At 33.4% G+C, this 16,244-nt stretch overlaps 2 protein-coding genes across 3 annotated transcripts; one reads left to right on the forward strand and one right to left on the reverse strand.

Annotated features, from left to right (window-relative positions):
• LOC109165075 (exonuclease 1) lies at positions 1-5,677 on the forward strand. 2 transcript variants are annotated; one of them, XR_002051483.1, is made up of 16 exons: positions 1-348; positions 1,021-1,140; positions 1,421-1,544; positions 1,635-1,772; positions 1,932-2,141; positions 2,298-2,473; positions 2,575-2,647; positions 2,791-2,914; positions 3,148-3,350; positions 3,424-3,475; positions 3,593-3,940; positions 4,014-4,216; positions 4,367-4,421; positions 4,862-5,075; positions 5,160-5,335; positions 5,427-5,677. XR_002051483.1 is itself a non-coding variant. In XM_019313688.1 (15 exons), the coding sequence occupies exons 1-15, from the start codon at positions 188-190 to the stop codon at positions 5,245-5,247; spliced, it is 2,289 nt and encodes a 762-aa protein (XP_019169233.1). In that variant the 5' UTR covers positions 1-187; the 3' UTR covers positions 5,248-5,677. The 2 variants fall into 2 exon arrangements, 1 of the variants encoding a protein (XP_019169233.1); XM_019313688.1 differs by having other exon boundaries at positions 5,160-5,677.
• A 1,265-nt stretch (positions 5,678-6,942) lies between these two features.
• LOC109164797 lies at positions 6,943-7,350 on the reverse strand. The gene has a single exon (XM_019313344.1). The coding sequence runs from the start codon at positions 7,348-7,350 to the stop codon at positions 6,943-6,945; it is 408 nt and encodes a 135-aa protein (XP_019168889.1).
• Positions 7,351-16,244: the final 8,894 nt, after the last annotated feature.

Genomic DNA, 16,244 nt, shown 5'->3' on the forward strand with positions numbered 1-16,244 from the left:
TAAGAATTCAAAATATTATTTCTGCCCTATCTTTCCTGTTCCCCAAAAGTTTCCCGCCTCCATTCCCTCCATTCTCTCTCTCTCTCTTCGAAACGGATTAGTGTTGGGGAAGGGCAGCAACAGCCATTGCAGCTGAAACAAATTTTCAAGAATTTCAGCTCAGACCCAATAAATCCCGTCGCCGGCGATGGGCATTCAGGGACTGCTGCCGTTGTTGAAATCGATAATGGTGCCCATTCACATCAAGGACTTGGACGGCTGTTGCGTCGCCGTGGACACCTATTCTTGGCTCCACAAGGGCGCTCTCTCTTGCAGCAAAGAGCTTTGCAAAGGCCTCCCCACTTCCAAGTACATTTTTTTTTTTTTTTAATCTCCTCCATTTATCTATACATTTGGAGTAATTTATAACATGGGTTGTCTATCTCTAGAGCTGGGTTTCTGCTGTTTTTCCCTTTCTCTTGCTTTTGTTATCTTTCTGTCATTTTTAATTGCTATCTCTGAACAAATTCGAATGCTCATACATATACGATTTGCATAGTTTTAAATTCGCCAAATGTGTGTTTCTGATGTTTTGTTATAGTTTTATTGGTTATACTATGCGCACAATCCCTTCTTTTTTGGTGATGAAGGAATCCGAGGGTGTGCACGAAGTAAACTCCTCCTTGTGACCTTAGTCCACAAAGGATCACAAGGAGATAAACTAGTCAAGAAGGCCAATAGGCCGCTCTCACGGGGAGTCGAACTTAGAACATTGTGATTAACAAGTTAACAGTCCATCTAACTTTGCTGGGGTTGCCCCTTGCACAATGTCTTTTTTGTTTGTTTTATTTGCATGCTTGATGGGTGTGCAATTACATAAAATCAAAATTTTGAGGTTGTAGGCTATAGTTTTCCTTTGTCATTTTCTTTCAGTGCTATCAGTGCAGAGGAATTTTAGCAAAATAGGGAATTTAAAGGAAGGACTTTGCAGTATGTTCATCAGATAATCATCTAACTTTGGACTTTACTAATGTTTGCTAGGCACATTAGCTATTGCATGCATAGAGTAAACTTGTTGCGGCATTATGGTGTTAAGCCTATTATGGTGTTTGATGGAGGTTTCTTGCCAATGAAGGGTGAGCAAGAGAATAAGCGTGCAAGGTACCAGCATACTCAATTTACATCTAGTTTCCTTTATTCAGTTTTGTTCAGTTAGTCAAAGCACCTTATATTTGATGCATAAATGGGCAATGGCAAAATTGTTCTGAAAATGATCTTAATATTCCTTGATTCCATAATGGTAAGGGTATATGATAATGGAAGATATGCTCTTATTGATCATTACAAAAGAGACCAAGAATTTTTTTTTTTTTGGAAAGATTTTAGCATGCTATTCAAATAGGAGACCATTTTACAAACTCTGTATTCATTTATAAAACAGAATAAGGAAGGAAAGTCTCTCTCGGGCCATTGAGCATGAATCTAATGGAAATCAGTCTGCTGCTTATGAGTTCTACCAAAAGGCAGTTGACATATCACCTTCAGTGGCTTATGACCTGATACAGGTAGTGGTGAACAGTGTTATAGTTTTTGTAATTTGTAATGCCAGAGTTCTGTGTGTTAACTACTTTTCTTTGCATATTTGCATATGGAAGGTCTTAAAACAGGAAAATGTACAATATGTTGTGGCGCCATATGAGGCAGATGCTGAAATGACCTTTTTGGCAGTCAGCAAACAGGTTGATGCAATTATAACAGAGGACTCGGATTTGATAGCCTTTGGTTGTCCTAGAGTAAGCTGTTGGCTGTTATTTATGTGCACTTGTTCATTGTTTACTAGGAATTAAGAAAACCACAATTTTATGTTATGACATGCTTCCTAGTTCCTTCACTACCATCTTTTTGTTATACTTCGTTTTGTGCTCTAAGACCTTGGAGGCTTGGATATTCAGATCATTTACAAAATGGATAAGTATGGGCAAGGAGTCGAATTTCAATTTTCCATGCTGCAACAGAACAAGGAGCTAAATTTTACTGGTTTCACAAAGCAGATGGTTCTTGAGATGTGCATATTGAGTGGTTGTGACTATTTGCAGTCTTTGCCTGGGATGGGCCTCAAAAAAGCTCATGCACTGATGAAAAAATTCAGAAGTTATGACAAGGTGAGAATGAAGAATCCAATGTTGAAAAAGATGATTGTTTTGCCACATTCTACTTGTCCTTTCACAATCTGCTAAATCTCTTTTCACGGGCCTGCATTTTGGCACTGGCATTAAATGAATATGGTAGGAACTGAATCCAATTGTTTGCTGATGTAGGTAATTAAGCACTTGAAGTACAATACTGTTGCAGTTCCTCCTCTTTACGAGGAATCTTTCAAGAAAGCGATGATGACCTTCCTGCATCAATTGGTTTATGATCCTGTTACTGAAGATCTAGTTCACTTGTCTGAGTTACCAGCTGGTGCTGATGAAGATATTGAATTCCTTGGTCCATATCCTTGCAATATTATGCGTCGTATAATCTTATTATCTGAAAAGCATAAATTTCCACTTTGTTGCGAATCTATTTTCTGTGTACCTTAACTAACAATACAATGCTACCTCCAGAAGTTGCTAAAGGCATAGCAAGGGGTGACCTTGATCCTTTAACCAAACTGCCATTTCAGGTATCAATTAGACTCATTAGTTTTCAAAGATTTTCTCTTTTGTTGGAAATGTTTATTAATTGAATTTCAGCACTGTTCTGTGTCTGCTTATTTCTTTTTGGTCTTAATTATTTTTTTTAACTCATAGAATTTCCATTAACCAGAAAGAATGCCCTGGCACTGAGTTGGATTATAGCCAAACTAATCAGTTGAAGAACTTCAAGCTTGAAGGCCAAAGCAAAAAGCTTGATTTGCCTGCACAAAAGAATCTCCTAACCAACTATTTTTGTATCCTATTGTTCATTACTTGGCTCTCTATTTGTTTTTTTCCTCTTTGTTGCAGAAACTACCTTTGACATGGTGGTCTTGTTCTCTACGTTTTACTTACATACATAACCCAGTGAGATACAATAGTTTTTAAATTCAGATTGTATTTGTATCGAGTCTTGATTTACATAAACATGTATATCTTAAAAACTGCCGTGTTATTTGCAAATGGTGTGTCTCCTTAGCATCTAAAGGTATTGCTTCCCTTGAAGCGAAAAAAAGTTTCAGGCCCCCTCGAATCACCCCTATTGATCCAAATCCAGAGGATGGATCACCTAGTTCATTGCTAGACTGTAATGCAGGAGCTAATTCATGTGGATTAGGGAGCTCGCCAGTGTCACCGCCCGTGCCTCTGAATTCATCTGTTCTTCTGGAGGAAAACCATGTAAGTAAATTGGTACATATTACTCGCAACTCAGTTGTTGAATTCTAGTCAAGTATGCCACTGATTGTTCGTTCTGTTTTTTTAGATGGATGATTCTACCACTGCAAAAAGTTCTTGCTTTTTGGAAACTAGTATTGGTAAGTGTTAAGTAACAACAACTATCTACCCCAATTTTTTTTCACTCGAAGATTTTGCGTTGAGTGTTGACAACTATGATTGAATACTCCCCGCCTCCCCTTGTGTTCTTGATATAGGAATTCACGAGAAAGAAGACTTCACAGATGGCCAAGGAATGCAACGTGCTCCATTTCAACATTCGATCTGCAAGCCTTGTATTGTGTTGCATAAGGAGAGGGCTTCAGGTTTAGCCAAAAGCAAGACTATAACAGAGAATGGAAAAGTAGTTGTAAGAAGTTCCTATTTTTTGCCAAAGAATGGGAAGGAAAATAATCAAGAAAGTGAGGTGGACTTGGATGAATCTGTTTGTGATGAAGAACCCCTTTCTGCTGCTTCAGAGGCAAGCAAAGGAAAAATGCAAACAATTTTCCGAAAACCTACTATGAGGAGTTCCAATTCCCAGCACAATTCTGCAGAGGAAAATGGTAAACATAATATAGTGATTAGCCTAATGATGTTACCACTAAGATATAAACATATGCTTGGTTCTTTGTGCAGATGATAGCAAAATGAAAACAGAAAACAGAAGAGTTGTTGTAAGAAGCTCATATTTTCAGCAGCAGAATGGCCAAGACAAAGAACATGGAAAGCTCTTAGCAGAAGAAGCCGAGATTCATGAGCCTGAGAATTCTTTAAGCCATGACTTCTACAAAGGAAAGTCGAGAAAGAGAAAGGTTACATTCAATAATGATATCGAAACTGTAAGTACCCTCTGTTTTTTTTTTTTTTTTTTTTTTTTTTTTTTTTTTTTTTTTTTAAACACCTTCAACACAATGTTAAAGTCTTGCTCGAATTGATAGCCTCCTTCATTCAACTCTTCTGATTTCTTATTGCTCGTTTCTTTTATTCAGGACACTGTAAGAGGCGGTAATATCTTGACTGATACTTCCCCAACAGAAGATCAAAGTAAGCCTGATTCTCAAACCGACACATTTTATTGCATTTACTTTGAAGCATCACTAAGTGTTGAATTTGAATGATCCAAATGTCTGGCAGGTGAAAAATAACAACCACCCACCAGTTAGGCAGAAACAAAGAATCAAGGAATAAGAAAATATATATTGTATGAAAATGAATAGAAGATTTGTAAATCTGTGTTAGAAAGGGGAATACACAACCCTATAAATAAATGCTAGAAGACTTCCAATAAGGAAATAAGTTCCATATGACTACTTACTCAAATCCCTATAAATCACCAAGCTGCCGAATATATATAGGTTCCATATTACTTTGTACATTCCATAACACTAAGCATACATTTGAAGTGATTAAAGCTGTGGATTTTCTTAAACTAGAAGTACTTTGATGGCTTACTTATTGCTCCATGTAACATTTCTATATTTCAGTAAGTGATGAGTATGGTTCAGCTACAGAAGCGAAATCTGAAGATGGGAAGTTTGGTTCTAACATTTCTCACATAGGCCATTATTGCGAAATAGCTGAAAAATCAATGGAAAGATTTGTTTCAGTGATCTCCTCATTTAAATTCACATCAAATGGTTCTCGTGCCAGTGGTCTTCGTCCCCCATTGAAGGACATCAGAAACGCAAGCCACAGCAGGTAAACTCTAAACTATACCTTTTTCTTCATACATTACATATATATTCTCGTTACAAAGCATCTAATATCGCCTCCTTGCTTAAGTTCATCGAGAGATATGGATCTCAGCAAATACGCATATCAACCAACCAAGCCAAGGCCATATTCAGTACGTCGTAGAACCAAAAATTGATACCAATATACATACATAGATACATACATTGAACAAGTATGAGTTCAACCCTGCAGCTTTTACTGCTCAAATGTTGTCTGTTTTATAGGTGAGTGGAATAATATCTTGTTTTTCTCTGCTTTATGCATTGTTTCAGCATCTTTTTTTTCTTCAACTGCCTTTGTTTCTATGATTCCCAGGTTTCACTTTCTGCCTTGAAATGGTCACATGATCACCCTTGATTGTTGCCAATGGTTCACATCAGTCATTGCAGGGCATATTCTTTTAAAATTTTTATATTTTGGATAGGATTTTTAGATGCATTGAAACCTAAGTGCTTGTGGGTTTCACATCAATGGAATTTATTTTGTTTTCTGTGGGACTATATTTCATGTGGATATATCCTTTACATGATTGTGACATCAATAGTAAGGCCAGATAGTTTGGTCAATCCAAGTTAATTATTCTTGTGGAACTGAAAGTCTGAAACAGCATTTTTTGACAAAAAAAAAAAAGAAATAAACAAGGAAAATTTCAATTCAATTGGGAAATGCTACATTTGTCTCTTAGTGAAAGAAAGAAAAAAAGGTGCAAAATAGAATAAAGGGATGGATGAAAGGCTTCACATTTCTCTAGTGAACAACTCTATCTTATCTATTTGATGATTCTAAATGTTTTCTGATATAATAATGTGTTAGATCAGAGCATATATAAGTGATTCTTTCACATTGGGATTCAAACTTGTTAGACTGTAATCTTCTATTTGGAAAAGTCACAATTATGTCGCTTGACCACAAGGTCTTTGACAGCATGTCAGCATAAGTGACTCTTGTATTTAACATAATACTAAATTCTTCCGAAACAATATAATACTAAATTATTCCAAAAAATATAATACTAAATTGAATGACTGAATGGTGTACACTTTGAATTATACAACTGTGAGAATGTTGTTATCACAATATTTCGTTTAAATTTACACCTTTTGAATTGTATTTGATACAAGATAGAAGCACAATGTTGATTGATGCTTCAATTTTTTTTTTTCATAATAATAATATTAATAATAATTTATTCATATCAGTAATCATGTGATTTTTATTGTTCGTTTGCTTTTTATTCTAAATCAATAGTCATAATTTTAAGCTCGACTAAAAATAATTGAAAATGATAATTCTTTTTTTTCTTATTTGAATAAAACATTACAGAAGCGATACCCAAATTATTTTATTATTATTATTATTTTTTTTTAGTGATAAAAGAAACTACAACTAACAATCTATTTCATTTCTGAAATGTGTGAATTATGGACAAGCAATATGTAACATAAGCATGATATACAACTAGTAATTTAAAATGTACAATTGCATACAATAAAATTTATAGGATAGTTTATGATGCCGTGTCTTGTATTTCTCAAGCATTGGAAATTCCCCATATTTACAAATTGGAAAAGCTATTACTATATATATATATATTTTTTTTTTTTTAATTTAATATTTGGATCTCTATTTTGTTTTCCCTTTCTGAGCTGATGGGATTTGTTTTTGGCATTTTTATAATTTTCTACCCCAATATGAAACAATGGAAAGTAGTGATTAATTTGAATGAAAACGCTATGCTGTTCGTTGTTAAACTCTTCCTCTCATTATTATTGCGGTTTTTTTTTTTTTTTTTTAAATAATTACATTTAGATATTCATACTAATCTCAGAAGCTACGCTTCGAGAAAGCCAGTCATTCTAAGAATTGAATTCCTTACTTCACTCAAATCCCTTCCCTTTAACGTCCTCCCGTACCCGGTGCAGACGGAAAATGACATCATTTTCCGGGCGATTCTCCGGTCGGTGATTACGTGCGGCGGCACCATTTCGTCGTCCTCGCCGAAAAAGTCCGGCTCCACATCCACGCACCGGAACCACGACTCCGGAATATTCACCGGAAGAGAATTCGCCTCTCTTCTCTCCGTCGCAGCAGTCGTCTTCATCATCGTCCTCCGCCTCTGCTTCTTACTCCTCGATTCTCTCGAGTCGCCGGAGAAGCTCCGATCCTCGTCAACAGCGTAACCGTTATCGTTAACGCTCTCCGGGAACACAATCTCCGATTCCAGGAATTCTTCTGCCATGGCCGATGAGGAATTAGATGTATGAAGTGGGAAAAGGGAGGGAAAGGGGAGGGATTTATAGGGGACGCAGCATTCATTGCTGACGTCGGCGTTGAGTGTAGTCCCCGCTTTCTCTCTCTTACAAGTTTTCTGTTTCTCTCTCTAAAAGGTAAACTCGCCGTAGCTAAGCCCTCTCACGGCGCTACTTGCTTCATTGCTTCATTTGCTTGTATACAAGAATTAATTGACTTGACTCTTTGGCTTATCTGTCTCTGTAATTTTTGTATATTCAAAAGTCTTTTTTTTTTTTTTTTTTTTAAGTCTTATTTATTTCTAAATGAATTAATTATGCCGGAATTTCAATTACCTTTCACATTGTTTTTGTACTATAAGTAGTATTTTAACCACTAAGGTAAGATATACACATTTAACTCGCTTTGTTGATTAGTACTCATATTTCAAACTCATAATTAAATATATATATATCATGATTCCTATGAGAACCACTCTTTAGGTAGAGCTGTTGATAAATCTAGGTTGTCAATCTAATAAATTGAACGATTGAACATTTAAGAAAAAAAAAATAAGTCAATTTCATAAATATTACAAACTTAAAAGTTTGTAATATTTATTAAAATGATCTCGTTTCTTGTTTGGCTTATTTTCAACCATGAAATATACTAGATGAACAATTCAGATTTATCCACATTTCTCACAGAGAGAGTAAGTTCTCATATGAACTTTATATATATATATATATATATATATATATATATATATATATATATATATATATATGTCTTCATCATTGAAAATAAAATTTGTAATCTCGATCTTTTAATAAATTAAATATTTAAATGAACGTCATTAGGTGGCAAGTTGCTTTGTTATGTTGTGATTCGGATGTTAATTTGATAGTAAATTACACTCTATTTTAGTTAGTAAATTTAGGTCCAATTTTATTATATTACTCAAATTCTTAAAAGACATACCAAAAAAAAATCCTTTATGCTAACATGCTTTATATTTGTTCAATCATTATTCCATGGACCATGGTTCACGCATTTGTGTATGTGAACCATAAAAAAAAGTATATTTTTAATATATTAAAAATACATTATTTGTATACATAAAGTATATTATTTAAACGTACATAATTTTTTTTATATTATCAAATAATGTATATTCAGTACACAAATATTATACTTTTAGTATATTAAAAATGTATATTGTATTCATGGTCCACATAATAATTTGCCATATTTGTTACGCATTAGTTATATAATAATTTTAATTCAATATTAGGTTGAAAATTATTACTCACTTTTCGATCACAGAAAATTTCAAACGTTTTAGTAGTAGTGTAAGAACCATTTCACACTTGCAGTTAATAGTAGTTGGACAAATAATTAGGTTGGATTTGAATGAGCTGTGTAGTTGATCGAATGTATGAATTTATGATGTTCAGATTATGATGCACGTGCCCCGGCCAATTCAAGATCGATGAAATAGGGTTCTAAATTAAAGGAGGAATAGACAAATTATATTATGCACCGCGGTGCATAATCGATTATGCACCGCGCGTCTTCTTTTTTTTTTTTTTTTTTTTTTTTTTTTTTTTTTTTTAAATGAAAATAAACAGTGTTTGTTTTCGCCGTTTCGCACCCTTTTGCAAAAAGTAACTCTGTTATTCAGTGTCATTTTGTATACACTGTAGTTTCAGTCCAACACAACTACAGTTTCATTTCGATATAACTATAGTCTCATTCGATATTTATAGACTCAAATATGTGAAAATGTTATTTAATTTTATTTTATATACACTATAGTTTCATTAAAACACAACTACATAATCATTTTGATATAATTACAGCTTCATTGTACAATATACACTCAAATATGTGAAATGTTATTCAGTTTCATTTTATATACACTGCAGTTTCATTTCACTATAACTACAGTATCATTTTGATATAACTGCAGTGTCGGTTTAGATATACTATAGTGTCAGTTGGTGTTTAATACACCAAACAAGCGGACTCCGTTAACTCTAACGGCGGGCCGTTTCTTTACTTAAAAAAACGGCGCCGTTTTTGACCGCGGTGCATGTGCACCGCGGTCTATAATATAACGACTGGGAGGAATAGGTGTGGGAAAATGTATGTAAAGTATGAGGATATATTTGTTGGGCTTGGGAGTCTTAGCATATAATCATTAATGTGCAAGCTAACTATTAGTTTAGGCTTTTAGTTGTGATTGAGCCTATATGCTTTAATTTTGTATCAGTGGAGCCTAAAAGTAAACGGCCCTCACACATGAGGGGACATGTTGAATATATAACTATTAATGTGCAATTTAACTATTAGCTTAGATTTTTAGTTGAGATGGATCACATGCCTTCAATTGAGAGAATGTAATTAGGTAGAAATTCTCCCAAGTAAAAGTCGTCTAGCTTAGGCGCTTAGCTTTAAGAAAAATGTTTGTCATCTTAGACTCATCGAATTTAATTTTTGGTATGTAATACATTATTTTATCTCATGCACGTGTGGTAGTCGTTGGGATAACGTAGAAAAAGATGTAGCTACTGATTCCCTAATTTCTTATCATTCTAGATGGGATAAATTAGTAATGGAATAATTCAAATTAAATAAACGTCGTCACTATTTGAAGACACATAAGAGCAAGATAAATTATCTTAGGATAATATATAAGCAACTCGCATGGAGAGTTGTACTTGGAATCTTATGAGTACACATGAAATCTATCTTGAATGAGTCTAATTAAAACTGAACTAAATTAGTCTATATATCGATCTTGTGGTATGTGAAAAAAATTGAATGAACTTTGACAAGACTTTTTGATTCCAATGCTATTAAGTTTGAATTAATTTAGAATCGAGTTATTATCGGTAACACTCATGTAGAAACATTCGTATAAAAGCGGTGAAGCCTCCTATTCATTCATAAGATTCAAATTTAAAACTTTATTTAAAAATATAATTTTGCCTATGCATATAATATATAAATATAAATGTCTAGTTAATTATGAGGTTAGCTTTTTAGTTATGCCGGAACACATCATTTAATTTAGTATCAGAGTCAGACTCACATGAAAGATAATGAATATTATGAATTCAAATATACATATCTTTCAATTTATACCTACCTATAAGTCATTAGTATGTAGTTGAATAAATGCAAATCACTTCTTAATTAATCCAATTAAATACAAGAATATTCCATATATTATTCATTGTGGTTTTTGTCATATAGGGTTACAAACTGGATTTCATTCATAGTACACTTTTAATAGTAATTTTTTTTTTTTTTTGTAAATAAAAAATATTTCATATACTATTACCAACAAAGATTGAGAGTCAACTTGATAATCCAAATACTAAGTTTTGAAAAGACACAAATAACCCCTTGAACTAACAAAGACATTAACATAGAATAGTTCAACTAATAAAACCTACAATGAAGAAGTTTGTTTTCCCTTTGCTGACTTTACCTCTCAAATCCGTACAATGATTACACGGTTTTATTGAACGGAAAAAATGTTTTCTTGAAAATCACAGCAATTAATTATAGTTACATGGTCTAATGGTATCCGGGTTGGACTTCCAATTGGAAGATTATGAGTTCAAGCCTCAGTGGAGGCGTTATTGGTTCTTTGTGTTTCAGTAAGTTGAGAAAGTATATGAACAGATACTACAATGTAATAGAGCCAGTAACTTTCAAAAAAAAAAAAAAATTATAGTTACATGCATTAGCATATACGTCAAAAAATTTGAGCAAATATTTGCAATGCATACAATTAAAAATAATCAGATAAACCCTCAAATTAATAGTAATAGTGTAATTTTGATCTTTGAACTAAACAAAGTTTTAATTAGACTGATGAACTTATAAAAAGTTCAATTAGACTATTGAATTTGTAAAAACAAAATAAAAAAATACAATTAGCACTTTTAGCAGGTTACTGTTAAGGTGTCAAGTAACATGTTACTTTCTCTTTAGCTATTGTTTTAGACTTTTTTTTGTTCGAATTTGTGTTTATAAATCTTGAGAAAGTTGAGTTTCAAAAATAAAAATACGGTGTAGAAAACTAAAGAAATGAAAATTAAAAAATTAAATAAATAAACAATCCTTAAATTTTAATGTTTTGTATCATAGGATTGATCGCTTAGCGAATGGCAATGATTGGATGTCTGGCTGTGAGCCGTGGGTTTGAAGCTAAAAGCAATGCAGCTCGGCGCACCGGACGGCTCATTATCCGCCCCGGTTCACGAGGGGTAATTATCCAGACACCTGTACAGGAAAATTTCAAACACGACAATCCAATTACAGGATGACACGTGGAGGGTGGCCCTCACACGCAACGCGGCACCCGGAATCCGAATTATTCTCTGCTTTCATGCCACGTCGCTTCTGCCCCGCCGCTGTTATCGTGTAGTAAATCACTTCTCTGATTGGCCACCAAGTCTCTCTTAATCAACCCAACAAGCAAACAAATCTCAATATGCAACTCCTTTTATTATTTATTTAATTATTTAATCATATCTCTCAATAATTTATCCCTAAAAAATGTAATTAATTATCACAGGGAAAGGATTTGCATTAATGATATATGTTCTCAAGGTTGCTTCATTGATTGAATTAAGTTGTCATTTATTATTCCAAAAATGCTGAACCCCAACCCTAAGGGCCCCCACACCCCGGCCCGACAGAGCATTTGAGAGGATTAAGTTGTCATTTATATAACAATTTTTAGTTGTCATTAATGATGTTTGGGAATAACAATTTTTAATTTAATTTTTGTGTTGAGAAAAATCTGTAGTCACTATCCAATGGAGTGCACTAGGTAAATTTCGTAAATCAGACATGTAAGGTAAGCCACACTCGACCAAAATGGTGTTTACATGAATAAATAAATAAAAATAAAGTCAAGGATTTAATGTGATAAAATTTTAAAAGTATGACTAAATGTTAAAATGTTATTATAATCAGAAACTCAAATTATAATTAACTCCTAAACAACGTATCATTTCTTGTAGTTAAACCATGTCACATTATAATATTTGATCTAACAACTGTTACAATCATATAAAAATCAACTAATCTACCTCTGATCCCTTTCTGGAACTTAATCAGATGAAACATTTTTTTTTTTTTTTTTGAAAAACAGATAAAACATTGTTATAAGATTTGATTAATTTTTTTTTAAAAACATGTAAAATTGATTATATTAGATCGCCCGCAACAGCTACCCAAATGTGTATTATGAGTAAATTAAAATTATAACTTGTAAAAAAAAAACAAGGTAAACCATGATGGTGCACATATATGATTGGTTTAAAACTTTAAATAGAGAAAGTCAACAGGCAATTTCTATAAAGAATTACATTTGGAGCCTTGTGATTATCAAGTCAACTGTCCAACTAACTTAGTTGAGATTGTCCCAATTGATACATATATCGAACTTAAAGATTTATGGATCCCTGTAAATGTTGAGACCCATAGTTTTAAACACATATATTAATTTTACTTCACGAATGCATGATTGTTGATTTGTTAAATACGTAACGACTGTATGTATATATTAAAATATGTTATCAGTTGTGATTAAAAAATTCACGCATCCAAATTAGAGGCAGCATAAATGAGAGTTGCATCTTGCAGACCAATAAAGAGCTTACATTTTGAAGAAGGATTAACCATTCATTATTATTAATTAATACAATAACTTTGATTAGTATATATATATATATATATATACGTTTAATCCTAAACTCAAACTTTAGGCCACTTGTCACCTTGTCGCTTCTATCTTGAAAACGTGTGAATGAAGTAAATCCCTAAATGTATGTCAATTGGATGATAGGATCCTAAAAGCTTGTATACCAGTGTTCACAACAAGGTCAAATTAAAACAAAATTTATGAACTTATTTTGAGTTGATTGATCAGTTAAATTGTACCCTAGGCATATATAATTTTAACTAGAAAACTCTAGAGAAGAAGCAAGCTTCAACGCTCCCCAAGACAACAGAGCCATCATTGTGGGGAGGGTAAAGAGCATCCAACGCAAAGCGGCCTTTCATTCCCTTGTTTCGTCGTGGCACACCCACCCCCTCCCCCACAAGCATCCCCCGGTTCGGGGGGACCAGAAAACGCCTTTTGTTTTCCCCCCTTTGTCGGCCCTTGGCGCCTTCCTTAAGCTACCTGCCACGAAAACTGAGTTTGCCTAAGGCTAATGCACTTTTACTGAACTTTAGTTAAACTTTAAGGCCTCTCACTGCTTTTGCTCTAGAGACGAGTGGAGTAAATAAATTACGGGATGTGACTTTAACTGGATGATAACCCCTCCCCCACCCTACCCTCAAATACTTGTACACGTACTAATGCCTATAACAAAATTAGAGCAAATTTTATAGACTTATTTTGGATTAATTACCAATTAATTAAGTTGTGCTCGATACATAATTTTGATTAGTATGTGCATGCTTGCTTTATAGGAGAATGACTTGAGATAAATCCTTGGCAATGGTCATTTTCGTACAAATATAGAAAGTATTGTTTATCAAACTATGCATTATTATAAGATAGATATTGGCATTATCTTGTGTGGATGATAATGACTTAACCTCATCTCACCTACAAGTTAATTATTGGCCATTATTTTATTGTTGTATATGCTTCAATCTAAGACTTCGGCTAATAGTCGCCTGACGCGTAAATTTTCCAAACAACTTATTTCAATTATTAATTATTGCCTCAATGATCATGACTAGAAATCTTTAGATTTATGACCACTTAAAATTTATCAAAAATTAAAGATTTTTGGTTAAAAATTAATGTTACCGTCATTTTTTTCAACTAAAATTGAGATTCATAAAATACCTTGTCAGTATGTAATATCAATTGCCCACCAAAGTAGTTAGAGTTACTGACGTTTACAGGAATATCAAGAACTAATAAGACATTAATTTACATAATCCCAGTTTACTTTTATGCTTGCAAAAACAACTAACGGCTATATGAAACACGTACAAAAGGATAGGTATTAGCAGGTACTCCAGGTAGACTATGTATGTACGTAGTTAGTGTTTCTTACAAGAGAAGGAGTTTGATTTATTCAACAACTAATTTGATCATAGACCTTTTAATTTGGTGCGTTCAGTAGAGGAAATAATTTGTGAAAAAAAATTAAAAATCGCAATGTTTTAGTTTTACTAAATTATGTAATTAAGAATAGATAATATTACCAAAGACCTTGTTTCTAATGATATCACCCATCATTCTGTGGTCTAATATATAACATTAGTGTTGCTTTCAATAAGAAAGGTGACAGGAAGTGACTTACATGTACTCATGTATGATGAGTACATGTATGATGTTAAAGAGCAACCTCAATAGTTGTAGATTTTTGTGAGATTTTTGCAGTCCATGTAGGAGAGAGAAGCAAGTGACAAGAGGAAAACATGAAAAAGAGGGGGAAACAATAAATTCAGGAAAAAAAAAACCTAAAGCATTATGCGCCCAAAGACGCGCAGATTGGTGCACATGCGCAACAATCTGTGCAAGTTTTTCCCTTTCCCTTCAAAAGTGGACCCCACCCAAAAATCATATTTGCTCGAGAAAAATCTAGTCAAATATACCCCTTTCGAATGATATAAAAACCAAAACTAGATATATCCCTTTCGAATGATATAAAAACCAATTTTTAGTTTTTTTTTTTCTTTAAAAATTGAGCAAAAATCACTATTGCAATTGCTTTAATGATACATGTGGAGTATATGATCGAGGTGGACCAATGGGGAAATTTGCATGGGGAAGAAGAGTTTTGATGGAGTGGGGGTGCTTGACTTTTTGAAGGTTTTCTAAAGAAGATGAATCATCACATCTTATAAAGCTTTGTATTGAATTACCAAATGTAATTGATTGATGTTAACTACCACTACTACTCAAAGGATAGTGACTTCTCCTTTATCTCCAATTATTTGTTGTTTTGTTTTTTATTTTTTATTTTTAATAATCTAATGAGGCAAATCTCAAGTTGTTCAAGTGATTTCAGATTTTTCTAGTCATAAAAGATTTTCAATCATCATCATTAATTGGTTTAAACCTCACCCTGCAGTTGAAAACAAAAACTAAATAAACGTTGATTGAACAACTACTTGAGCTAGGCCACATGAGGCTGAAAGCAAAGATGTATCTCTACTTCTTAATCACCACGGAACCAATCTAAGCTAAAGTCACACTCATTACTTGGAAACAACTAACCCTTTTTACATTAGGATTACATGTGAATTGTAATGAAAAGTAGTGAAAATCAACCAAGAAACTAATTTTTTTGGCACTATATTCTCCAATAATCAACTAATTCATAATTGAGTTACTGTTAAATTTTATTTGAGAAAATTCTCTCACTGCTCATTCGATCTTGATCACAAATCATTGGTTCATTGTCCAACTTTGGGAGCAGTGTTTGTTGTTATTATTATTGGGTTATGGGTACAAGTGAACAGTACTTGAAAACATAACATAAAACACAATCTGTCATTATCATGGGAGTTGTCTTCTTCGTTTAATCCAATTAGCTATAAACAACATATGCTAGTTTATCTCATTGTAATCGTTTGTTAACTAATATCACTAAGTGGACTCTAGCTACTTAAGGCGACCATTCAAGCATTACCATAAATCAAAGCTTTTCAATGAAGTACTTGATTGTATATTTCGAGTCCTTATTCATCAACTCTCTCTCTCTAATGGGCTTGTCAATGTGCATGTGTGGGTTTGTTCAATTATCACTCGTGAGTCATTTTCCAACTCAACATCTCTAAAACTTGGCAAATTATTTGTAGACTCGGGTTCACCTTGCTAGATGAATCTATGTCTAAATATTTACAATT

Source organism: Ipomoea nil, unplaced genomic scaffold (genome assembly GCF_001879475.1).
Source record: "Ipomoea nil cultivar Tokyo-kokei standard unplaced genomic scaffold, Asagao_1.1 scaffold3069, whole genome shotgun sequence".
In the NCBI taxonomy this organism is placed as follows: Eukaryota; Viridiplantae; Streptophyta; class Magnoliopsida; order Solanales; family Convolvulaceae; genus Ipomoea; species Ipomoea nil.